General features: G+C 44.9%; 1 protein-coding gene across 1 annotated transcript; it reads right to left on the minus strand.

The window, feature by feature from the left end:
- Positions 1 to 1,090: 1,090 nt before the first annotated feature.
- On the minus strand, positions 1,091 to 23,196 carry bcl2b (BCL2 apoptosis regulator b). Its single transcript, XM_071900840.2, has 2 exons — positions 22,139 to 23,196; positions 1,091 to 3,699 (listed from the first exon to the last, which is right to left on the minus strand). Exons 1-2 carry the CDS (start codon positions 22,688 to 22,690, stop codon positions 3,562 to 3,564), a joined length of 690 nt encoding a protein of 229 aa, XP_071756941.1. The 5' UTR covers positions 22,691 to 23,196; the 3' UTR covers positions 1,091 to 3,561.
- Positions 23,197 to 25,617: the final 2,421 nt, after the last annotated feature.

The following is a 25,617-nucleotide window of genomic DNA, read 5'->3' on the forward strand; positions in this document are numbered from 1 at the left end:
TCCACACCCACACTGGACTTTCTTTTGAAAGTCTAGGGGCTGATTTAAAATTCTCCTTCTTCAGAGCGTGTCATGCATTTTATATGCATGGTGAGTGAGAGAGAAGGGATTGCGAGGAGCTCCAGCCCAAATGAACTTCCCTCCTCTGTTGCTCTCCTCAGGGACACATCCTCATACACACCACCACTTTCTTTCGCTCTCTTCCCTCATTTTCTTGCACCCACTCACTCTTTCAACATTAGTTTTACTGCATCATGCTTTTCACAAATTCTACGGAGCAGCGGAGGACCGTTGCCTTTGAAGACAAGTGTGATCAGAACAGAGGCAGGCGGTGTAAAAACCTGGCCTCGGGGCATTTGGGTTTTTTACACTCATGTTTAGCAGCACACGGAGCAGAAGAGGGAGGCTGACAAGTGCTGTGTTTGGGGACAGCTTTGATGTCTGATGGGGTGCGGCTGCTCTGTTTCTGCACAGGCCTTCAGAACTAGCTCCTTCGTATCGCAGGCCGTCATGTTGACACAGCCAGCTTTACACACATAGCACTGGATAGATGACACCAAATGGACAGGAGAGCGTTGTTGTAGATATTTGTTCTTAATTGACCTGTCTGGTTAAATAAAGGTTAAATAAAAAATACAAAAAAAAAGATATATTTATATATCTAAAAGTCTCCATCTCTCTCTCTCTCTCTCTCTCTCTCTCTCTCTCACATGCTCAAGAGATCAGGCTGAGAGTGAATTTAAAGCTGATTGACACGTTGTTTTCTGTCTTGAGGCTTACACACAGCAAGGACCTGGACTCAGATTGCTGGAGAAATCTGGTTTATTAGGAACAATATGATCCCGCTAGCTTATCGTGGATATAGCAGTAAACAACAGAAACACAATTCACTTTTTAAGTGCTACAGGTTTGAGATTATAGACATAAAACAGTACAGCAACCATAGTGCCTACATTCATATATGCACAGGGAATATGAAAATTACAGTATATTGCTGTTACACTGTTATTCCTGTTGACGAATTAACCTCTGTATCTCTCTTACATACACATCATTGGGAATATCACACACCATGTGCCATTTTAATGGGACTTGTGTGGTTTGTAATGATAATTGACAGACAAGGCTGAAGTCTGGCAGGTCTATATTTTACAGGTAAGCACTGTGTATCATTGGAGCACAAGGTTGACAAAACTTAAGTTGATATAGTACAGTAACACCAGACAAACCCTTCACAGAGAGGTCGCAAAATCTCACTGAATAGACTTTCACTGAAGTCAAAATGAAGCGACATGTATTCTCTTTAAGCTACTTTAATTAAAAAGATTAATACAAGTTAACTTTGGTTTCCAGCTCTCTAGGACTATACTGTAACTTTGTGGCAGTTTAAGCTGTAAGTGAAAGTTAAATCAGGACTTGACAGTATAGCAGCCTTAAGCCAATATTAATACAACACAGAGATTCACTTTTAAACATTTTTCTTGATACAATAGCAGCCAGAAAATAATGTAGTTACAGTGTGATTCCATAGAATAGAAAAAAGTGAAACACAATTGATTTTCCATCAAAGTATTGTTAAAAATCTGTGATCTGGTACCTCTCAATAAATAGAAAATGCAACTCCTTTGTTGTTATTTGTAACATCTTCTACCCTATTCTATTATAAATATGGTTATACATAGTGAGTATTCATTGTGTGAAGACAATAGTTTTCATCCATGCAACAAAGAAGTTGAAGATTTTCAATGAGAGAAAACAAAAAATCACTTTTCCATGACCAACTTGCTAAGTGTACAACAAAATCTGTTTTGTAGCCGAAGCTTTTCCGAATTTCCTATCAGACTGTAACACAAGACAAACATCAATAAAACAGCCTGAAAATAACAAATCGATGTTGCATTTGCAGACTGGATGCATTGCAGCGAGGGAGAAGGGACATCTCAGGTTCCAGCACACAGGACACAGTGTCTCGGCTGCGAGGTCCAGACAGCTGAAATTCTTGTGCCTCGGTTTTCCACTTACAGTAATCTGTGGCCAGAGAACCAAACTAGGTTTCTGCAGCCCGTGTCAACGACGGTCTTTGTCAGTACGGATTCTAGTGTTACCAAGAGGCTGTGGGGCCTCTTTGTCCCCTCGGCAGCTGGAGGACACATGTTGACAGGGTTTGGCAGGTCGGCTCTGAAACCTGGGTGAGGCAAAAAACACTCTGACCAGAAATGGAGTGAAGGAAGAGAGAGTCCAGCGGAGGTAGAGAATAGAAAAGAAGTGATGCCGTTGAGAATCGGTGGAAAATGCTGTCCCTGGGTGCTGTAGTGAGCCGGTACCGGAGTATTTCTGTCTCCAGATGAAGAATTTTAGCTGTGGAGAGGCCTTGTTCACTTCACTTCACTTCGCCTGAGGAATGCGCACTTAAAGCTCGTCCATTTATGTTGCATGGGCCCACTCCCTTCTTTCCTCACTCTGCTAAATGCAACGCTTTCTTTATTTTACCTCTACCTTACTCTTACCTTACGCTTCTTCCAGAATATTCAGCAAGATGGAACATTTTCCTCACATCTCTGTCAGTAACAACAGGTTTCTCGGTCTACCCTGCATGCTTTTCACTCCTTAAAAAAAATCCATTCTCCTTCTCTCTGGCTATGGTAAAACCACAGGTTCCATGGTTTGGTGTGTCGCAAAAATAAACCAACTTAACATGACAATCAAGGAGCTTTGAAAACTCTGCAAAAGCAAGCTCAGTCAAGCTCAGTCTTCCACTGGCCCTCCCTCTATTGAAGGCCACTGAGAGTATAATGGTGCTGTGTGTTCCAGCTTCATTGGAGCTCTCGGTATTTGAGGAGTGAAAGCAGTCGACACACATCGTGCTGGTTGTAGCGAGCTGTTTCCATTATACATTCTGAGCAGCTGTTATGCGGAGGAAGTCCTTTGAAGGACGGCTGGAGGGGGGTAACCAGAGTCCACAGTTCAAACGGGGTTCTTCACCCTAACAAGCGGGGGGGGGGGGGCTGTGGCCGCTTCCTCTCCGGCGCGGGCGTAGTGATCATCATCGTCCTTCCACCCCCCACCCCCCCCCCTCACTATCAAGTCCTCCAGGGAGGTCCAGTCTCGGATGAGCTTTCTGTAGCCACACCGACACATGCAACGTCTACACTAACACTCAAGGTTCATGCTATAACTAGTACAGGAGCAGGCAGAACAAAAACAAGACGCATGCCATCGAACCTTCCTCCTTTTTTTTTCCTCAAAGTCCCCAGCTGCCCTCAACTTTGTGTGATTACGCTGAAGCTGCCTCTTTTCAAGGCATCCTCTGCTCTGTGCGGGCAGCGCCTCTGCTTCCCTCTGTGATTTCGACTCGTGTCTTTGTTTTTTCACGTGGAGGGGTGAGGAAGAGGGGAGAAGGCTTTGAAGAGAGCCAGGCTTGGGAGAGTGTGAAGGGCGTCTCTGAGGGGGTCAGGGGCGTCTTGTAAAGGAAACCAAAAAAAGGAGAGAGAAACAAGAGGGAGAGCAGGAGGAGGGAGAGAAATACGGTCGAGGAGATAAAAAAAAAAAAAGAGGACTCATTCACTTCTGTGTAAGGTACGCTCCGATGGTGAGGCTGGCCGCCCCGAGCGCAGCCAGGCCGAAGACCGCCTTAATGGAGGGCCAGGAGCAGCTGAACACGGATTCCCTCTGTCTGTCGTACAGCTCCACGAAGGCATCCTGAGAGAGACGGAGGGAGAGACAGACGACAGACAGAGTTAATAGCATGAATAATTGTGCTTGAAAGAATGTGTGCGTGGTGAGGGACAGAGGGAGAGGGGGGGGGTCTCCTAGAAAACGGCTGGAGATGTAAATCCCTTCGGCCGCCACCAAATATGAGTGTTATTACACCCCTGCAGCAAGCAGATCCATTACAATTCATCGGCACTCACACCCTCCCACACACAACCTCTGACGCCCCTCATAAGCATACAGAGACACATCAATAACACACACAGAAACACCATGGGAGCTAAAACCATGGGATTCACTGAAACATCTGATCCCCAAGCGCTTGTCAGCAGATTCAGGGTGGGTTTTTTTTTTTTGGCATACTGACAGGCGCTGCAGCACATATTAAGCACAAACATATTAATGTCGCATACAAAGTCAGCAGGTGTTCTTCTGTTAGGATTTTTTAAGTGAGGTTTGTTAGAAATTGAGTGCATATGTCTGTATGCATGCTTTGTAGAGCAAATACCAAGGCTGTGTCTCACACGAGGAAATACAGACATCCGCTTATAAGCCTTGACAGCAGGAACAGCTGGACAGGAAGTCATGGTGCTAAGACCCCCCCCCTCCCACACACACACACACACACACAAAAGTAGATTATCTTGAATCAAACGGTTCAAATTAGAATGGAACGTATGGTTGTATTTTGGAGAGGTTCAGGACGGTTCCGCCTCAGCTCCTTTGCCACGAAGCTAATCACATTAGCAGTAGTGTAAAGCTATAGATTTGGGCTCCTTTGATGCCAATGCTTAAACTGTAACCTGACCTATCTGTGAACAATAGTGAATTGTTAAGTTTAATTCACTCCGATATTATTGTGTCAGTTCCCATGGGAATATATCTATTTTAATCTGTCTTGATTTAACTCAATTTACCTACAGTAATTATGTTTTGTATAATTCTAACAGGAATACTGCGTGCGTTTATTCGACCTTGATCTAGTAGAAGCAAAACTGGGTCATTATCCTCAATTTAACAAGTGTCACATTTGAATGTAATATTTCCGTCTACCAAACCAAAACCCATACGAGACAAAAAAACAAAACAAAAAAAAACCCGTTCCAAAGTGCTATGGAGAGACAAAAGTATTTCCTGTCTGCCTCTCCTCCCTTCCTTCCCTGTGGCATTCCTGAGGCTGGGGGCCAGTGACACAGAGGAAGGATCAGCGCTTTCTTCCCAGTTTAGACCCTCTGGTATCAAAACACACTGTGCCCTAAAATCAGCCAGCAACATCTTTAACCACCTGGCATTTCCTTTGTTACAGTTAAGCTTTTTAATTATCCGGGGCTGAAAAGCGTTGAATGGAAAAATGGAGAGCAACATGTCAGATAGCTTATTTTGGAGGCCTGTAGCACCCTGAATAGGCCCTTCTTTCAGTGATGATACCCCCCCTCCTTTTCCAGTAAAGCAGTATTCAGGTATTAATTAGGGAACAAGCACTTCAGTCAGACCTCCAGCTGAGAGGAATGTGTTCGCAGTAGGGCTCCGCTGGCAAAAACACAGCCTCCCTCCTTTTTTTTTTTCCACCTACTGCAGGAAAAAAAAAAAACAGTTTGCTGAGGCAACAACAGAAACCAGCAAGTGGGTCCCACAGCAAGTGCATGTGACTGACCACTGCCACGGCACGACAAAATGGCAAACTCATGATGCGTGTCCTCAATATGTCCCAGACAGTAGGCATAAGATTATCATCTATTTGAGTCTCACGTAAACGCGGCTCAATTACGGTAAGAGGTTCGCTAGAGCAGTGATGGATGTTTTAAAAGAATCCCACAAGGGCACGGACAGTAATAACTCCAGATGGACAGTGAGCAGCAGCGGCCTCGCTAACAGGGGAGTGCTGGGGGGGGGGGGGGGGGGGGGGGGGGGTTGGGGGGGTCAGGTGGATATCATGAGACTGAGGCATGCTGCTATCACGCTCCAGCCTCAGCTCCCAGGACTGTTTCACCCACACGTTAGTAAGCAGCACTGCCACGACCATGTGAGCGCTGTGGAAAAACAAACCTCTGGCACTCATTTTTTCCTCGCTCCTTCCTCCACTTCTCCTCTCTGCGTGTCTTTTTTCCCTTCTGTACCTCCAAAATTGATTCTGATTCTGAAAACTACTGTACGCCGTCGAGCCATTGAGGACAATAAGCAGGTGGCGAGGAAGGACGCGGAGAGCTGACCCGAGCAGAAAAGGACAAAACACCTGCATTCATCACATCAACAAAAGACTTCATAATCGTTGAGAACTCTCATCTTCGCCCTTCGGCAAACCATCTGCTATCGGCAGCAGGTGGGGGACTGGGGAATGAAGTCAAGGTTACAGTCCTGTGCCGTATTCAATCTGCTATTCAACAGTGCTTTTTGGATCAATGCCTTTTAAAAGGTCACAGCAGACCAATAGAAGCCAAGACTCCAGTGGGAAAATCCCAGCTACCGTTCTAGCCAGGTTTACAAAATCTCTTTCCTTCATTTTTACAGCGGTACACAATGAATCCCTTGGAGACGCACACACAGAGGAGACGGTCTGTAAAGGAGACGAGGAGAGGAGAGGATCCCACACTAGGCCATGGGGTGGCAACTCGCCGCCCGAGTGTCATGGTTACCCAGTATGGGAGCTTCACACACGATTTGCTTTTCCCACCAGCGGGAGAGAGTCTTACCTCGACCTCTGATTTGTTTTTCACATGATCTGGACCTCTGGGCTGTGCTCAGTGTCTTTCTGATAGACACATAGATGTTTTACACTATCCTCTTCTCTGGACAGGCCCACACTGTCTTAGGGCAACAGGAAATTCCAAACATTTGCTAATTCCTCTGGGTATCCCCAATTATTGGGAATGATCCCTAGCCTTGTGTGGAAGATAATGAGTCATCTTGTGCGCTTGGCTGGCTCCTTTAAAAGCCAAGCAGCGCTTTGCCAAAACAGAAAAATGATTAGGCAGTCATCTCTGTTTCGGGACATTTCTGTGGGTAATTATGGGCAGCCTGAGAGTTCTTCTCATTCAGGGAGAGAGAAAGGGATGTGGGTTAAAGTTCAACCTGTAATTAAAGTCCCTGTTGTGGCTTCACTGCTATATTCACCACTGAACCAAGCTTGTCCCTGCGCTCTGTTTATTTCCTAAGCGTTCACATACAGTACTTATGCTATATTGCGTACACCGCTTCACCTCTCAGCTCTTTGATTTTCTAATGAGGTTCTTGCAGACTTCCCCCCGAAGCTAATTAAACTCGAACAAAACTCCCACTTCACGAGCATGCGGCGGAGCGAAGGGGGAAGTAATGGGAGATCAAAAAACAAAAACAAAAAAGCACGCGGGAAGGGCATTAATGTCCATTGTAATTCATTTGTTTTGATCCAAATATACATTCGCATCTCTCCCTTTCAACTATGTATGTGTGTATATTATAAATGTATATATAAACAGATGCAACAAGCCTCTCCAGACACAGCGGGTGACAGGACGGCGACCTCACGTCTGGCAGTAAGGTCGCGTTCGATCGAGTCTCTGGAGTGTCATCCATCGACCGGCGCGGTGAAAAAGAGATGACGGAGGAGTTTGTCACAATACTCATTACCCAGTGAATCCCCCAGAGTCAGCACAGCCAAACAGCTTGCAGCTAAGGAGCCTGAGCCCCTGGACTTATACTGTGTCAATACTGTAATGCTTGGACACAACAAGGACAAGGGGGATGGAAAGCTGTGCACAAACTGCCTTACACTCAAACTTTTAGTGGGGTATATACTGTATGTCAAGGTCTTAAAGGACGTGAGCAGACAAACAAGAAATTAAAAATCATTCACAAATAAGAAAAAAATCATAATACACACTACTGTATGTATATTATTTGTTAAAATATCTAAAGTGAGGGTAATAACATTTTTTTTCTTGTCAGTAATGAAAATTATGAGCACTAATAATTACCCTTGCCCTGAAAAAGAGCTACAGTTTGATAATTGATTTCATGGTGAATGTTTAAAACAGCATCACCCAGACATATAAAAATGTTTTGAGTGATATAAAAACACCACTGAAAATCACATGAATGAATGAATGCCACCTTTAACACCAAGTCGCCCTGTTTCCTATGGAAAAACAATTTTGGTGGTTACAATAACATCAGCTAAAACAGAATCTTATTTTGAATCAAAATGGTCAGCAAGTGGCACAAATAACATTTGGTTTGTGGTTTCAGAGTTTGCTTTAGAAAAATTCCAGGTTGTGGTGTTGTGTTGACATTCAACATCGTTCCAGACCGACAGGCTTTGTAAATGCTCCTGATTCCACCCAGGGAACGAACAGCCCTTTAAATGGTTGGACAATGTGGTAACTATGGAGCAACATCATTGGTATTGAAAGTAATATTACAGATGACGCAGACAGTCAGATAAAAAGAGCAGAAAGGAAGTCCTGGCTTGAAACAAAGGAAATGGGGAAACCTTCAATTTGCTTCCACTTGACTGTCACTGACTGCTCATGTTTCTTACTTGGCAGACTACTTTCAACAGACAGTCATCACCTTGGACTCAGTGATATAGAAAGAAACAATTTTGCTGTTGGATGCTACCTTTAAGGCTCATAAATATTCAAATGTGTCAGCAGCAGCAGCACTGGTGTGTTTACAAAACAGAGCGCTCTCCCACGGGACTGTGCCTACTCCACTGGAACATGCAACGTGATAGCCAGTAAATCACCCACACTCCTCATGACGCTCCGCGTTTTTATTGTCTCCATTATTCATTGTCTTTTGTCTAAACCGCCAGATTAATGAGAATTGTAACTTTACACATGAGACTTTGGTTTCTTTGGAGATGAAAAGCGCTTCAGTCAATTTGGTTTTATCCGATTAAAAGGAGAGAGTAGGGGAGAACCGCTGGAGTTAAGATTTTGAATTGGAAAACGTTTTCTACCTATTCAACTGACCTTGACTGAACGGTTATACGATCCTTGCAGGCCCTTTATTCTCACTGAGCCCATTGATTATATTAAACAGCTTTGATCCGAGATGAAACAAAGGCCTGGGTGACCTTGCTGGCCCAGGGGAGTCAGGGAGAGCGGATGGATGCAAACAGTGTTTCCCCCTCCTGTTGCTTTTACCTTCCCACCTCCTCTCCTCCTGCACTCGGGGTTTTTATAGGCACCTCTGCACACCTTACTGTAGCCCAGAGTGTATCATTTACAGGCAGTCACTGTGGGACAAACTGCATGCAGAGCCAAGAGACATCAAAGGTAAAGCCGCAGACATGCATGGCGACTCAGACAATCCATTTCTCTCACATTAACTCAGACAATGCCTTTCTTTCACTCTTCTAAATGGGCTGGTCCTGTGATTTTGATCTTGAAACCTATTTCAAGACAGCCTTAATAATCGATCCAGAAACCTACCCAATACAACAATCGCCAACCCCGCAAACTGGCACAATGGCCACTTCAGATAGATACAATGCAACAAAAAGGGGATGTCGGTATTAAGCCCATCCGGTCCTCAGCAGAGGGGGAAGTGATAGAATAGAGTTGAACAGAAGAGTGCGACTGCTGTGCTGCTATAAATATCAAGAGGCTTCGTCCCAGATCCTGGTTCAGGGCCTGCCCAATCTAATAAAACTACTCTCATCACCGCCGCTCAGCCCATTTAAAGGCCGCTGATGACGTGCAAGAGGAGCGGAGAGAATGGAAAAGTGCCGCTGAGTCATCATCCACACTTGGGGGGTGGGGATGGGGGGGGTTGGTGTGTGTGTATGTGTCAGGAGTGCATTAGAACTAGCTTGAGTGGCTTTCCAGTAAAGACAGGATGTCTGCCACTTTGGTGTCTAATAGCTCTGTGTTCTCTCCAAGGAAGGCCGTGCATAGAACATCGCCTGCTGCCGTGACGTCTTTGTGGCTTCGAAAAATCCGCACACCGCGATTCCATGTGAACCATGTGACAGCCAGTAAACTACGCTGTTTTGGCAGAGACGACCCTGGGAAAATCTCCATTCTGGAGTTTGTTTTGTATAATTATTCGTTCAGAAATGCAAGGGTGCTTGTGTACAGAGCCACTTGGTGAATGAAAGTGGTATGTGTGGCATTTAAAGTACGCATTGGGTTGACAATCACCGTGTGGTTTGGGGTTAATGATTAGACACCGAGATAAAACTTTCACCTTTCAAGTTCCATATTCCCTAAAGGTGCTCTATCAGGGACTACTGCATGCAGGAATCCATGTCCAATGAGGAAGGCAGGAACAGTTACTGACACAACCCCCATACCCGAGCCCCTGCATGTCGTTCAGATGGAGTCTTCTGATAGAGGCTCGCGGAGCGTGGGAACCAGCAGATTCCCAGGTGGCCTGTAGCTTCTCTTGTGACAAACACCGCCCATGGGAGAGGTTCATTTCCTGTGACAGGGGCAGCACACTACTCCAAGCCTTAAAAGTCACATCCACTGACCCCCTTAAGACCTTGAGACCACACAGCCACCGTCTCAGCAGGCAGCTCCCGCAGAGCCCAAAATAGCCCGACTGATCCGAGCCCAGACCCACTGACTGACTACTGTATATGGAGTAATAAACGAGATGAATGGGAATACCATCTGCAGGCAGGCATCCGCACTTAATGTCAGTCGCACATGGTGGCCGATTGTTCTGCAGCTGCAATCTGAAGCTGTCATGAAGTCATTGAGACTAATAGAGACATTTGGGTCAGAGTTCCTTGAATTTATGAAATTATTGCATTCAGCTTTTCTGTAAGTGTGGTTTTGTATACTTGTGAGAGAGTCTTTTTGTTTCGAGTTCCTGGTAGAATTACACAATCCTGGAAAAAAAAAAAAAAACAGTGCAGCTTTTCAGAAGGCTCCCTCTGAGTAAAAGCCCTCAATGGTTGAGTTGCTGTTAAGTCACTTCCTGTGCCAGACGCTGTGGGGATGACATCATCGTCTGGTTTTGAGACTATGGCTTCTCTGTGGCCGAGCCAACTATGGTTAAATCACAGAGTCTGTGCCGGTAACTAGGGAAGGACCAGAGGCAAGCCAAACATGTAGTCATACTAATACCATGGAGAAAGGGTGGAGGAGCAGCTGGGGAGCGCTACAGTTGGTTAGACACTGTAGCTAAGAGATTTGTATTTGTTTTGAACCATTAACAGGCTACTAAATCTCAGCCCCAAGTTTAAAGAAAATCAAACCACAACAAAAAAGCCAACTTTTCATGCTCATCAGAAGGAGAATGTTGTGATTTCTTTTGATGAAGCCCCGACTTAACCCTTTAATTTATGAAGTGATGCAAAACAAGTAGACTGCGTAATGCCATCTAATGGAGAATTAAACATGTCAGCGGAGGAGAAAGTATTAGAACATCAAAGCTAGACAGACCCTGCATCACACAGTCTCCCCTTTCATACAGGAGACGTCTTGTAAAGCAGGCCTCTAAATGAAAGCTCGTCAGTTTTGGCAACAAGATAGTGGAGCAGTTTACGTGACGGGCGTACGTGAGGCCTGGTTTCAGGTTCTGCGGCGCTCTCTGTGTACCCATGTAAATGAGAGAGGCCACAGTCTGGAACAGGGTGCTGTGAGCAGAGGAGGCAGAGGATCTCAGATGTCCATTAATGTCGGGGAAAACAATAATCTGTTTGAGGGACAGCTCCCTCAGGAACCTCTTTGAAGTGGGGAGAAGAGGAGCTAATGCTCGCTGAAATGTTTCCACCAAGTCACAGTCAAGACAGTTCCCATCGACTGTTCTCATATTTACATTGGGGAATAAAAACAGTGTCGCCGTTGAAAACAAAGCGCAAGAAACTCGGTGAGGGAAGCAGACTTCCTACAGGCTGGAGACGGAAAATGTGGAATGCGTGACAAAACCTCCCTGTCCTACATGAAGCATGAGGTCATTTTGAAACAGGGGGAAGGGGAAGGAATAATCAATCTTACACAACTCAACTTCAGACTAGAACTATGACTAGAACCTCACAGCCGTCCTCTATAGAGAAATATAGGCACGTATACACTGCCTATATATTGTTTAATCGTCAAAGCCGGCTTTATGAAAAGCAATCTCAGTTCTCGACCGGGAAAAATTCTCCTCCCCCTTTTCTCTTTTCTGGCTGGGAGACTGGGGAAAAGTTCAGTGACCTCTCTCAGGCAACCAGCTGATTTTCATCCAGGCTGGGGGAGAGGAATGAGAGGAATGCATTGATGTGTGGAAACAAACAACGGCCCTGTGCGTCTGAGAGGCCTGATATGAGAAGCATCCAGCCTCAACCAGAGTCCACTGCCGAAGACGAGCCACACACAAGGAGCAGAGCTTGTACACCTCACACTTGCATGATGTAATAAAAAATAACAAGCTACTACACCCTTCTTAGAGATGGGCCGATATTACAAATTTATTTGGCAGTCCTATGCGTTGGCCTAATCAGGCAGCTAAGAGTTGGGCTGGATTTTGTTTCTTTTCCTAGACTTTGTTCCGTTCTTTCGGTCAGCCATGTCTGAGCGCGGTGTGACTCATACAGACCTTGGAAAGAGCTACAGTATGTCGGGGCAGCTAGTTTTAAAGCGCTGATTGTATGAACTATGTGGAACAGGTTGGCTCAATCCGAGCTGTGTGACCTTCCCCCGTCCGCATGCAGAGACAAAACGGAAGCGAGCACAGTCTGCCTGATGAATGATAATAAGTCGCCTATTGTGACACTGAAGGTCTGGTGTGAGAATGTGTGGAAAGCTAATAGGGTAGGTGTCAGTTTCTGAATTGAGGAGGGTTTTTTTGGAGGGGGGGGATTTTTTTTTTTAACATCTCCCTGGAATAATCCATGGAAAATGTCATTAGTGGTATTCAGTAACTGCCTATTGTGTGCTACAGCGACCATATTAACAAGAAGCCTTGATGCTGGTGCACGCTGGAGATTAGAATAGAGCTTCAGACCGAGACTTTAATTCATTTTGGAAAACGTACTGTACATATGTATATTTAGCCGAGACTGCTCAAAATGTTATTTTTATATATTGCTATGTAATGCCCATGCGGAATGCTCGGCGGCTCCACGAGAACGTTCCTCTACTTTCTAGTCAGCAGATGCATCAGCTGAGAATCAGATGATGGTTGAGTCAGATGACTTTTGACATTTCACAGTTTCAAGTTGAACACTACTTTATTCAAGTTTGCTCTCTAAGTTTCTATCTGATGAGCTCATCTGTGGCTACCTCTCTCTAACCTCCCCGGCTCCGCAGCCCATGTGGCAGGCGGAGGGGCTGCTCTCCGCGGGACGCGCTGTGATGTGGCGGGGCTCCTGTTTAGGCTGTGGTCCAAAGGTCTAATTACCCAGGCTGCCCTGCGAAGGTAAACAACAGTAACTATTTTTGTGTTTTTCAAAGGTCAAATGTCATGAGTCAAGTTTAGATTTCATTTTAACAAAAATTAGACCCATGGGAAACAATGTTATCCACCTCTGTACCAAGAATACTTTTGGCAGGACAGGAGATAATGAAGATAAAGAAGTCATTTTTCTCAGTTTCACTCTGTCTTGGTCTTATGCGGTCGCTTCAGCTTCAGCCCTGTAGCTTTGCAGTGCAGCAGTGACTATCTGTGTATATACTTATAAGCGCTCCCCTCCCTGCCCTTCATCTCTCCTCCATCCTCCTCCTCCTCCTCAGCCCGGTTCGCCTCACCTCCTGATCAAAGACACCTAATCAGTTTTGCTGCAGTCCGTCCATTTCATCCAATGATGATTTTTAACCCCGTGCCCTCTTTGTAATGGAGGGGTGTAAGCTCGGTATCCCCCCCACCGTTAATTTGAATAGAGATGAAGGGAGAAGCAGCGAAGGTGTCGGCGGTAGATTGGGTGGTATTGGAAAATCATGACTGTGCAAAGCCAAATGATATTTTTCACTTAGCACAGTGAGAGTCAAAGTTCTTTTCCAGTGTTTTTGGCAGATTGAAATTCTGTTTATTCACAAGAGAACAAATACACACTGCAGATATTGGGCTCTTTCTTCACAAATCTGTTTGATATTTTCTTCTTTACGGCATTGTTCACCACCAAGCACCATGAAATTTCCAAGAAGATGAATGAAGCACTTTATAGGTCTAATTACTGAGTTGATTAACTTCTGGCGGTTAGATTTGTGGATGTAAACCACAAATCTGTCTAGACATGTCACAGAGCTCGCATTTCTCTACAAAGCAAAACGGAGCCTGGCATAACTGAATCCAGGCATCATAAAGATTTTCTCTTTGACACAAGTCACAAGTTGACTACAAATTTACAACACACACAGGCCTCCATCATTACTGTATTGTCAAAAAATACCCAAAATACTTAAAAAAAAATACCCAAGAAGAAAGGGATCCACTGTCAGCTGTGCTTATTTTCAATTCTCCCTATTTTCTTTGAAGTATCTGTCATTATTTGAAGTTATAATGACAGCCCAACAACCAATTAAAGGTAGCGCTTTCACAGTAGAGCCAGTGAAATTGGAAAATAACACTGCTCCAATACTGGGTATGCCCCTGCCGGCATGATATCCCTGTCAGTAGTAGTAGGCAGCAGTAGTTCTCTGAAAGCAACAGGGGTTATCTGTAATAGTGACAAAATGTCTGTTCGCTTTGGCAAGTTGACAGAATTCGCTTGTAGGTATGGGAGGACACGAGCGGTTGAGAATGGCGAGGAGCTTCATGTAAGCAGGGTGTAGTTGATGGCTGCTCTGAAAGCGTATGCAGCAGCGCTCCCTTGGCAAGCTTTTATCTTCCCAGCATCGGGGGCGCATCATTTTCTCCACACTTCAAATCTAATCAGTCGCCATCAAAGGTGACTGCCAATGGGGCGGTGGTGTGCAAGCTCGCCAGGAGTCAAGAGCTGCCTGCTGCAGACACACCAGCTGAAAGCAGTCAGCATAAAAGTGCTAAAACGCCCCGGTCTCACCAAGGTCTTTTCATGGAGACAGATTTTCCTCAGCTGCAGTAGCGTCGCTCTAAAGGAATAAAATAACACTACTAGCAGCATCTATTTTGGTGTCTCACCCGCGTATACAATTTGACAGGTGAATGCCACTGTTTTACTAGGTTAAGTGAATCTTCCTCAAAGATACCAACACAAAGCATCGGAAATGCTCAATCAATAGAACATAGTCAAAGTGATATCTGAGCAACGGCTGACCTCACCCAGCATCCACTGAGGTTGGAACAGATCAGATTTCCTGAGGGCTATTTGGCTCTGCTGCCAAAAAACACATGAGGGGAGAGGGGAGAGGGGGTTAGAGAATTATTTACCCCAGACCTCCATGGGCCTCCATGAACAACACAGAGAAATCTATTTACCATTATCTGGCTATCATCATTTTTGAGAGGGCATGTACTCAGCATTTCAGGGAAGAGACAATAATGGCATGTTGTTTGTTAATGGCCAGTGCTGTGGCTAGTTGCACTGGGAAATCCCAGAGGAGGTGGTGTGTGTGTGTGTGCGTGGGTGTGTGTGTGTGTGTGTGTGTGTGTGTGTGTGCTGACGCTGTATGGCATGGCTAACAGGAAGCAAGACACCCTGGGGCCATCTGCTCCCTGCCATGGCTCACATGTCACCCTGTGACAACACAGCATTATTGATTCACACCACCACATCCGCTTCTGTGTGTATGTGTCTCTGTGTGTATATACTGTATGTGTGTGCGTATATATGTGGGTGTGTCGGTGTGTGTACAGAGCCATTCTGAGGACAGCAGATAATTGATTCACACAACTACATCCGCTCCTGCATCCTCTGTCTGCGTGCATATTAAGTGAATGTGAACTCAATACATCTTAACAACTGTTTAGGTTATGCTATCCATGCGACCGGCTCTCTTTCTGTGAACAGGGAAGTCATTTAAGAAACGCTGCCAGTTGCATCTCGAACAGCAGTGGCCATCGTTGCAGTAAAAATGAATTGAAAATATGGAATCTCCTTTAAAGCCCCTTATGAGGGCTTATCTCAAAATATCTACAGTAGCTAGACAATGGGTGGAACCATTTAACCTTGCCCTATATTGATATGCTGCACAGTTTGCAAGGGTGTGCCCAGTGGCAAAGTCAACTAGTGTCTCAGTAGGCTCCTCATTATCCACTTCCCACCATGACAGGAAAGGTGGAAAACTCTTTTATCTCCCATCTCAAATGGTTCATTAGAACTTTTTTTTTTTTCATACAGATTGGCAGCGGTTTGTGATGAGAATGTGATGATAGTTCAGAGTCAAACAGTGCGGGGATTTATGTGTAGCATGACAATTAAAGACCACATGGGAGCAGTGATGGTAACACTTCTATATTTAGAGGCCTCTCACATGTCCCTGCATTTTTCAAGGATCTACGCTGTTACCTGACACTGAAAGCCAGGTCTCGGGGTAATAGTGTGCGTTTGCGTGTGTGTCGCTTGCGTGGAGTGAGCGTCTGTGCACGTGTGTTTGTGTGTGTGTTTGTGTGAATGAGTGTGTCTGTGTGGTCGCGGAGGGCAGACAGAGGGAGAAAGAGAAGAAAAAGAGAGAGGAAGAAAAGAGAGGTAATCTGTCAATTGCTGCATGGAGGAGCACCGGCGGCCCTTGGGGTTCTACTTGAGGGACATCCATTTAGTGTCCGAGTTTATCTGGCCCATATATTATTCATCAGCATGTGTTCTGACTGGGATACTAGTGCTTTAAAACAGCGCAGGCACATGTCCCTCGTGATGCCCGGACAGGTCGAGCCGACTACTGATTTAAACAACATAATAATAGCGCACAGTCATATAGATGAATTCACCAACCCGACCCTATACACAGAGGCACACAGGCATTCCCCCGGGAGACGCACATAAAGAGAAGCTCACATACTGTATATAGATTTGGGAGGGACAAACACGCACGTCAACAGACGTCAACAGTCTGGTGCAGCGGTTCCTGAATGAAGCAAGAGACGAATGAGACGATTGTCCGCAAAAGAACAAAAACGCCCACACCCTTCACTGGCCACTCAGGAAAGCAACACCCAGGTCGTCTCCATTATTTATTTACAGTCGCTGTTCCCCTGCAGACATTCCTCCGGCTCTCCTGAGGAGACCCAGAAATAAGCAGACAGGACGGGGCGGAGGGCCTATGGGGAGAAGGGAGGCGAGTGCGGCATAGATCATATCCGAAACGTTCGACACAGGGGGGCAGGCACTCACAAAGCAACAGAATTATGTGTATGGAGTAATGTGACTGTATTTATATGCTAATCACGGGTTCAGTTCTTAAAATAGCAGGCTTGCTGAGCACGACGATGGTGCGTGTTTTTGGTGTGTTTCAGTTTCATGAAATGTTTGGCATGTTTGGGATGCTTAAGATGGCGCAAACATGACATAAAAGCAAGGTGTGTTGTGTCAAGCTGAAAGGAAACGAGATCAAACTGAATGTCTGATCTTAGGTTGCTGTCTTCAATGTCTTTTTCTTCAGCGTGCTAAAAAATTATTAATGTGATAAATTTGGTTTTGGAGAGGCAACACTGTCACTGTGATCCTGTTGTTGTTGATAAAACTCTGTCTTTGTGATATGGGCAACTTTTTCTGTAACTATAACTGATAGCCAGTTTAGAGGTTAAGGATCAACCTCATTTTTGGGTCTTTTAAACATCAATTACAATAAAGTGCAGTGCTTCAGACGCAACTGATCCGAGCATCAAAACTGACTGAGGTATTAACATTTTCTTGCCACTCAAACTGCACTGAAAAAAATCTAAAAAGGAGTTACTGTTGCTTTCCAAAGTATTCCACAAGAAAAGATGAACGTCTGGAACAAAGGGCTTGGTGCTGTGAGCGTTTCAGAGACACAGATAGCAGAGAGACTAGAAGTCTCTCCAGGCCTGATCCTGAAAGAAAGTATTCATGTCAGAGTGATTCAGAGAGCCGGAGCCCAGAGCAGGCCGGGTCTGTAGGAAATGTTTCTGAGATTACAGTCGCGGGGCTGATGGGTGTAAACACAGTGGCAGATGGCGAGCGACCGAGGCCTACGCAGCAAAAGGGGTACAGTACAGGGGGAAATCTTGGCTGCTTTTAGCCGCACTAAGCTCTTCTGTGTTTTACAGTCTCCAGTACTGAGCTAGTAGTCCACATCCAGAGATAACATTGTTGCTGAAATGATATAGAAATTAGGCTGGATCACAGAGGGGAATTAAATGAGACATATTTCAGACCATGTTCAGATCCCTTTCGCTTTTGAAATGATGAGACTGTGTTGTTACTTCTGTGTTGTTATGATTGGTGGGAGGAAATAGCTTAAATTCTATTTGCATGAGTAACCATTTATTACTGTCTGATTGCAGGAAACAAGAAAGCAGAGTTCATCCCACATGCTAATTTGTGACGGCAGACTGATAAACAGCTAGGAATTAACAGATGGAAAAAAAGGAAAAACTGATTGCGACACTGTACTGTACTAAGAGTGGAAAGAGTATGTTTTTGCTTCAGAATGGATGACATACAGCTCACTTCACCATCCTCAAAGTTAGTTTTCCTTTCATTATCAATGGAGACTTCTTTTTGCTCAGAAATTTTGATTGAACTGCTCAAAGCTTTGGGAAGCACAGCCTTGAAGAGTTCTTCAATGATGCCTCAGTAAGTATTGTCCCGTGTTAAACAGATTTCATTTGCGTCTGGAAGACACAAATAGGATATAAGTGAGATCTCATCTTGAATCTCGCCTCTCTGCGAGTGGCTGCGCCTCCTTTGTCAGGCAGTTGTTCAGGTTTTCCCTTTTTCTTCTCTGCCGACATGTCACCCATATGGAGATTAATGACTTCCCCACTGTCCCAGATCCACTCAGCCTCAACGAGGGAGGAGAGGGGCGCAGGCAGATGCCCACAATACCATAGTAACATGCAGGTCCCACCCCTCCACTACCAGGTTGTGCTTAGGGAATCCCCCACAGGACGGACCCAACCCAAGCTGTATCCATTGTCTCCTCTTCACACACACCTGTCCTCTGGACACACAGAGAAATAGGCCACCTGGCTAGCAGCATTCCTCAGACAACCTGATCCATGGTGTTTTGCACTGGGCTAAGGGAAGTCTCCTATCTTCCACTCAACTTCAAAATAGCTTTCCAGGTGCACTAACTCCTCCCTCTCCTCCACTTTCATACAGACTCTGACTAAGAAAAACAACACTGAAGATGAGAAACTAATTTCTCAACATCATCTTTGAGTCTGTCTTGAGTTAGCCTTCATATGTTGTGAAATCACTGTTGTTTTATGAAACACATTTTGGCAAGACACTCAGTGCCGCCCCCTCAGCCAGTCAAATGTCTGAGGTCAAGCATGTAATTTCACAAGTCAGACACCGCCTGCCACTTTGTCCAATCACTTGATATTTACTGAAAGAGCCCACAAATAAACACAGGTGTGCCACGCGTGGGTGAGGGTGCAGCCAAATTGCACTTGTCTGGGGACAAGTGCAATTGCTCTCACCACAAAGGACAGGAAAGGATGGATTTATACAGGTGGAGAAAGCTGAGTGTTAGGGACAATGAAAGGACAGTGATTCAGAGCCTGCAGTGTGGGAAGTAATCACTGCAGAACAGGAGCTATTTCAACGAGGGCTGGGTTTTTACAAATAACTGCCGCTTTGTTATTTCTGAGTGGGCAGATAGTTTTGTTTAACTAAAAGTATATTTGTCTCACCGGTGATGCCTAGACTCAACAACGGCAAGTGGGCACTCCTATTTTGAGCTCAAATTGTCTCAAAAACAACAGGAAACAGAGGGTGGCTGATAGAGAGCCGTTTCCACACCATTCAGGCCAACATGTCACTATCAGGTTGATTAGCCTCCACCTCTGTTTTAAGAATGGAGAAAAACAGATAGACTACACACAATACACAATGGTCCCTGCAAGTGACCACACACAACCTGTGTTAGCGCACAAATAGCCATGTGTAGTCAGTCTCTTCATTGATACACGAAATCTATGTAAAGCAGATTAGGAAAAATAGTGTTTCTTGTTCTGGCCTGTGCCCTCGCAAAGCAAAAAGCCCGTCAGAGAGATGCTCAGTGATTGGTTGCATTCAAGCTGTCGATCAAATCACATGCTGGAAGGATTTGATACATGTACGTTTGAAAAATATTTTGTCCTGAGTTTCTAATAACCAGCCTGCAAATGAGTGTTGGATAAAATTAGAGAAATATCTATGACCATATAATCTGAATGGACGTCAAAAATGATGGACCCCAAAGTGAATAAGCAAAGCCCTCGCTGAGCAAATTACATATTGGAGTCTAGCACATTTGCCCTATCTCAAATCTGCTCAAAGCTTTAGCATTATGACAAATTAGTTGGCAAGTAATTTCCAAACAGTGGCAGTCGGTGTCCAGTCAACTCAGGGGGAACGTCAGCCGAACAATGTCAGCAACATGAGCTGTAATTGCATGACTCAAAACAGGGTCAGAACAAAACCAACCAGCTCAGTACAGAGTCGTCATCTACACCAAAGAATCTTCCATGACTCTTTGGTAAACCAGAGCAGCTGGGACCAATGTGGGAAAACAACCTTTTTGGCATATGTTGTATGATTCATTCTATAAAATAGGACACAATAACTTTTATGGTATATTTCAAAGATTGGCCAGTAAATCAATAATAAACAGAAAAACTAGAGTCCAAAAACCCAAACTAGAATCCAGACAAGCCTCTATGCCTGCAGCGTAGGAGAACATCAGTTGATAGTTGTCAGGTAATAACTGAAATACACACATCAGGGAATTTCCCCACCTGACATGCATTCAAATCAACATCAGTGTCTGTTAGACTTTGCCACCTGTCAACTGAAGCTCAAAAATATCCTAGATACAAGTGTGCATGAACCTGTGCTTGTGTTTTCTATCTCTTGATGGAATGAAAATTGTCTCAGAGCCTGGTTTGAGCCAAAATAATTTGGGTGAAGCTTGCTCAGTATTTAGTGCAGAGAAACGTCAAAATGACCCAAATTGGATACATATGCTTTCAAATAATCCTGAATAATCCTGTGGATTAAAAGACTGTGCTCTCTCCAGTGGATGCGGAGCAGCAAAGATACAGTCATCTCCACCCAGCTGGAAAACACAGACTATGATGACCTACATTGTACAGTGGGCACAGGCTCCAGAGACCTCTAGCAGGCAGCACAGCAGCCCAGCCAGCGCCAGCTCCAAGGCACAGGTTTCAACAGCAGACAAAAGAGTTAGATGCACAGAGGATTGCATGTTAAACACAGCGGCTGCAGATTAGCGCTCTGTTTTCCTGGAGGGCCCTCCCTCTGTTGCCTGCCTTTGATATGTGGCACAACCTGCCACCTTCAGGGGCAAGGCAGACTCAAGGGGAATGTTAAACGGTCCTTCCTTTTGAGATGAAATGCTCGATATGAATCATTGATGAACCCCCAATCCTGCCACCTTCCGGCAAGATAACCGAGCAGCACAAATGTTATGTTCTCATTAAGGGCACTTCTGCCAATTAGAGGCTAATTTGTGGCAGTATGGTTGTAATGGCTGGTGGAGGTGTGCAGGGGCGGCTGCTGTGCTCCTCATCGGGAGCAGCGATCGCAGGAAAGGAGAATGGTTACAAAAATGTATATGGCATTGCATGCTGCTTTCAGATGCATGCATCTGTGTTTTCATTTCTCTCTGGGTGTGTGTATGTGTGCTTGTGTGTATATATGTGTGTGCAGGTAGGTAAAGGCAGTGTGTCCTCATTAACACCTGAAGCTTCTATCTGTCATTCAGATCTGTTGACAACGGCCCTGATAGTTGAGCCCTGTCCAGCCATGCCTTGGGGCCTAAACACATTAACTCAATAGTTTTCTGCCCCCTGACATGTGTCTGGCCTACTCCCTCCTGCTGGAATAATGACCATGCTGGGGCATCACAGCAGCTCTATAGCTTCCTGTATAAAACATTAGAGACAGGTAAAATATTGGATCACTGAAATGACCATTCTGCGCTTTCCCGTGCGATAGATCAAACAGTGTTTTCATTATTTTCCGCTTGGATAATGGAGTTCCCTTGACTAGAGGACAGCTGCTCGGCTGCAGCGGCACTACAGTTGAAGGGGCGGGCTTTATGTTAGAGCGTCGGGAGGTGTGACAGAGTAGGCGGTGTCTCATTGGCCCGATAAGCTTGACAGACAACCTGAACACCAAATCAGGGCAGTTCAGAAGTGACGCCGTAGGTCTCGGACGTTCGCTCTATCTCGTGCGTAATGTGCGCATCTAGGGCAATGGGGATTTAATGGTGAACTACAAGCAGTGGTTTTCAATCATGTGCCACCGAGGCCCGACAGAATGCAGGTTTCCACCCCAAACAAACACTTCACCAGCTGATTCCACTGCTTAACACACCTTCAACCAGAGCGAGGGGGGCTAATGCTCTTGCGCCCCCATGGCAGACGATTGAAAACCGCTGAACTACGGAATCACACCTACCCATCCCCCGTTGTCTTGTATCCAGCTGTTAAGAGGTCCATTTAAATACTCCGTCATCCAGTCTGCGATGTGGTCCACTTGCGAAGTCATCTCCTCCTTGCCCGCGCACTCCACGCACACCGTGCCCCCGAACTCGAAGAAAGCGATAATCCGGCCCCAGTTCACCCCGTCCCGGAACAGTTCATCTATCACCTCGGTGAACCTCCTCTGCGCCGTGGTGGACGTGAGATACAATTGATGCGACATCTCCGTGAAGTCGGGCTGGTATAGTCTTTCAAGTTCATCTCCAGCCTCGCGCAATACTCTGTGGATAGCGGCGTGCGCGTCCGACGGGGAGACCCGTTTGGAGAGGTGGGGATCGATGCTCTCGGTCTCGGGCCCGTCGCTGGCTTCACGGCATCGCCGGACCAAAGTCGGTGGAGGGGCAACTATTGACCCATTATTAGCAGCATCCTCCTCACTGACATCATCAAATTCCCACACGTATCCCCGTTTCGAGAGTTTATGAGAAATGTACTTTTCCACAATATTGCGATTACACTCGTTCGCCATAACGGCTTAATTTGGCACTTTGTATAGACAGAGAGCAGTATCCTAAATAAAATGCATCATGACCAAATTCGTGCACTGTACAATGCGATGCATACTCAAAAACTGGGCTATGTTAAAAATGAGCGATGCAGTGCGAAACTCCAGATCGGGAGCAAAATATTTCGTGAATTTTAAACAAGATCCCTTGACCAACTGGACAGAAAAACCCGTTCAAAAGTCCAAAAATACTGAGTCCGCGTTAGAACTGCTCCATGTAGTCTTCATTTCCCGAAGCCTTGGAGGAAAAGTGGCGACCTTCTCTTTGCATAGAAATCCAAGATGCGGAAGAGGCTTTAGAATAATGTTTATCTCTGCCTGTGCACATAACCTAGACATAGACAGCTTACAAAAAACATCAAACAAAGCCAAAGTTGTACGTGCCCTAAATAGGCAATAACGCCGCCAACTATTTTAGCAGCGTTTACGCACAACCAGGCGCGGAACTGTGAGCCAGACAAGGTCGGACTGATTCCTCTCCCACAATTGCTCTTCATATCCTCCTCAGCTCCCTGCCCACCGCCAGTGGGCTGCACTCTGTGGTGAGGTATTCCTTACGTCATCTACGCAAAGTAATTCCTTTGGCGTGCGCTTGGAGACTCCAAGTGCACATTAAGAATTACAACAAAAACACTGTAATATCCATGTTCACGGGGTTGCTTGCTTGCATAAACCATCGTTTTTATGACTGAAAGCGAAATAAATTCTTACAGATATATATATAAAAAGAGATACCTTCAGCTGCTCACCTAGATGTGGACAAAAAGCTTCTGATGCTGCCTGCCTAGTAATTCATGAGCAGCACAGGACCTCCCATTCTGCTGAGGGGCTGCTTTGATGTTGGCCAGCCACCCCCTTGTGGATGGACATCCATCCATGCAGCACAGCACAGCACTGATGTACCTGCATTTCATTTCCCTGTGTTCTTTGATTCTCTCTCTAGTCTCTCCTCTAGCTTCTTATAGCCTGCATGTCTCCATCTTGATCTGGATTCTTACACAGGCTCTGATGGGACAAACAAAGCTTCTAAAATCCCAGTATTCTGCAAATCTGAGCGAGCTGCTGCCCTGGCCGATCCCCTCATGGAAGATTAAAGTCGTCTCCTCAAACAGAATACTTAAGACCCCACAGCTCTCCCAAGCCAACAAAAAACCCAAGCCTGTACATCAAACTTCAGACAGACGATATACTCACTCATACTGAATGAACACTGCTTTCTCAAAGGGGTTGCGTGGTTCCCTCAACTGAAATTCAGCCAAAAAGGCCTAAAGCTACAACAGATAAAACCTACATACAGTCAAGCGAGGTGCAGACTGCCGTTGACCCAGCAGTGTTTTCAATATGAAGCTAAGAGGAACTTGAAAAAGAGATAATGAGGGTCATTTTTAGGTCATAAACATCCATCCAGACCCAAGACTGAAGGCAAAATCAAATCAAAATCAAGACCAGAGAACATTGATGTTTTTTCCCCACAGGTATTTATTTCGTTTATCATGTAAGAAAATAAGACAAAGAAACGTTCCACTTCTCACATTTTCTTTCAATGGCACGCAAGGTGAAGTTCTAACAAGTTTGGCAAAAAAGAAAAGAAAAATAAACCAAAGAAGATGGAAACAGAAGCAGAGTGCATTATGACTTTCATATTCAATACTTATAAACTCTATTATAATCATTTAAATATCTGTTGATGACACCATTAAATGGGGGGAAACTAGCGTGAGCATTATAAAAATCATACATCTTGACTGTATGTTTAAACATATTGTGAGCATAGGCTTGATTTGCATAGCTTAAAAGTGTTAAAACAAAACTGCTTTTACATGGGCTACATGTTCTATCAACTACGTGTTGCTACCTCAAGATCAAAGAGTGATTCAGAAAGCAATAAATGTACATTTATGAAAAGCTATTGAGTGCAGGACAGTATGCCTTGAACCAATATCAAATGAGAACATCATCAAAGATGAGTCATCCATTCTCACTTTCATATCTTGGATTTGAGTAAGGCTTGTCATACAAAAACTAGAACTGACAAAATACACAAAACAGTTGGCATTTTACACTGAAAAGTCAGATTAAATGAAATGGTAAACCACACGTGGGTTAAGCCACATTAATCTGTGGACAGGTCCATTCTTTTAGCATTAGCTTCATCAGTAGTCTCTTCTTAAGGCTTAGAATGGGTCCCCACAACGATAGTGCTCAACGGCATTAACAAACTAGTTCTACGATAAACAGAGCAGCAACATCAAAATAAATCTCAAATAGTTGCATTGCGTCTACAGAAATTGTCTTAATACATTTTGGCATTCAAATATTGGTGTATTTTAAAAAATATTCCTACGTTCTGATTTGTATGCTTTGTATTAAAGTACATTCTCCCCACATGTGATGGACAAAAGGAAGACTTGCATGAATTCACATTGTCATTTTTTTCTCTCCCTCTAAAAGCAAAACATCGAGAAGGTCATATGGTAAATATGAGATTTTCCAAGGCTTGAAAGATATCAGGAGGGAGTTGACATTGTCATTCAGGAAGGTATAAACTCCCAGCTGTGCATGACAGGGTCACACCGGGTCAAAACCAGAGGGACAAGGACAAACTCTTCCCCTGCACACAAAGATGCTAGTCCCTCTACTATTTTGGCCTTCATGTAAAACAAATCTCTAGCGCCCTCACTAGGCCTACAGGGACATTGCTCGAACCAGCAAGCAACGCCCCTCGCCCTGCCCTGACTGACACCACCCCATCAAAACATGGATCCCACTTGGATCTTGACTGGGGCGGCGGAATATGTGCACCGACACATAAAAACACATGTACAGTTGATACGCTTCCATATACACATCTAACGTAAACAGAGAGACAAAAAGTGTAGTGAACCAAGTCA

Source organism: Centroberyx gerrardi, chromosome 13, assembly GCF_048128805.1.
Source record: "Centroberyx gerrardi isolate f3 chromosome 13, fCenGer3.hap1.cur.20231027, whole genome shotgun sequence".
NCBI classification, from domain to species: domain Eukaryota; kingdom Metazoa; phylum Chordata; class Actinopteri; order Beryciformes; family Berycidae; genus Centroberyx; species Centroberyx gerrardi.

What these genes read in the sequence shown, in the direction of transcription:
- bcl2b (XM_071900840.2), bottom strand. Translation starts at nt 22,690, where the DNA reads ATGGCGAACGAGTGTAATCGCAATATTGTGGAAAAGTACATTTCTCAT. An exon ending in TACAAGACAACGGGGGATGG is followed by an intron (nt 3,700 to 22,138) that starts GTAGGTGTGATT and finishes CGTCTCTCTCAG; the next exon opens with GATGCCTTCGTGGAGCTGTA.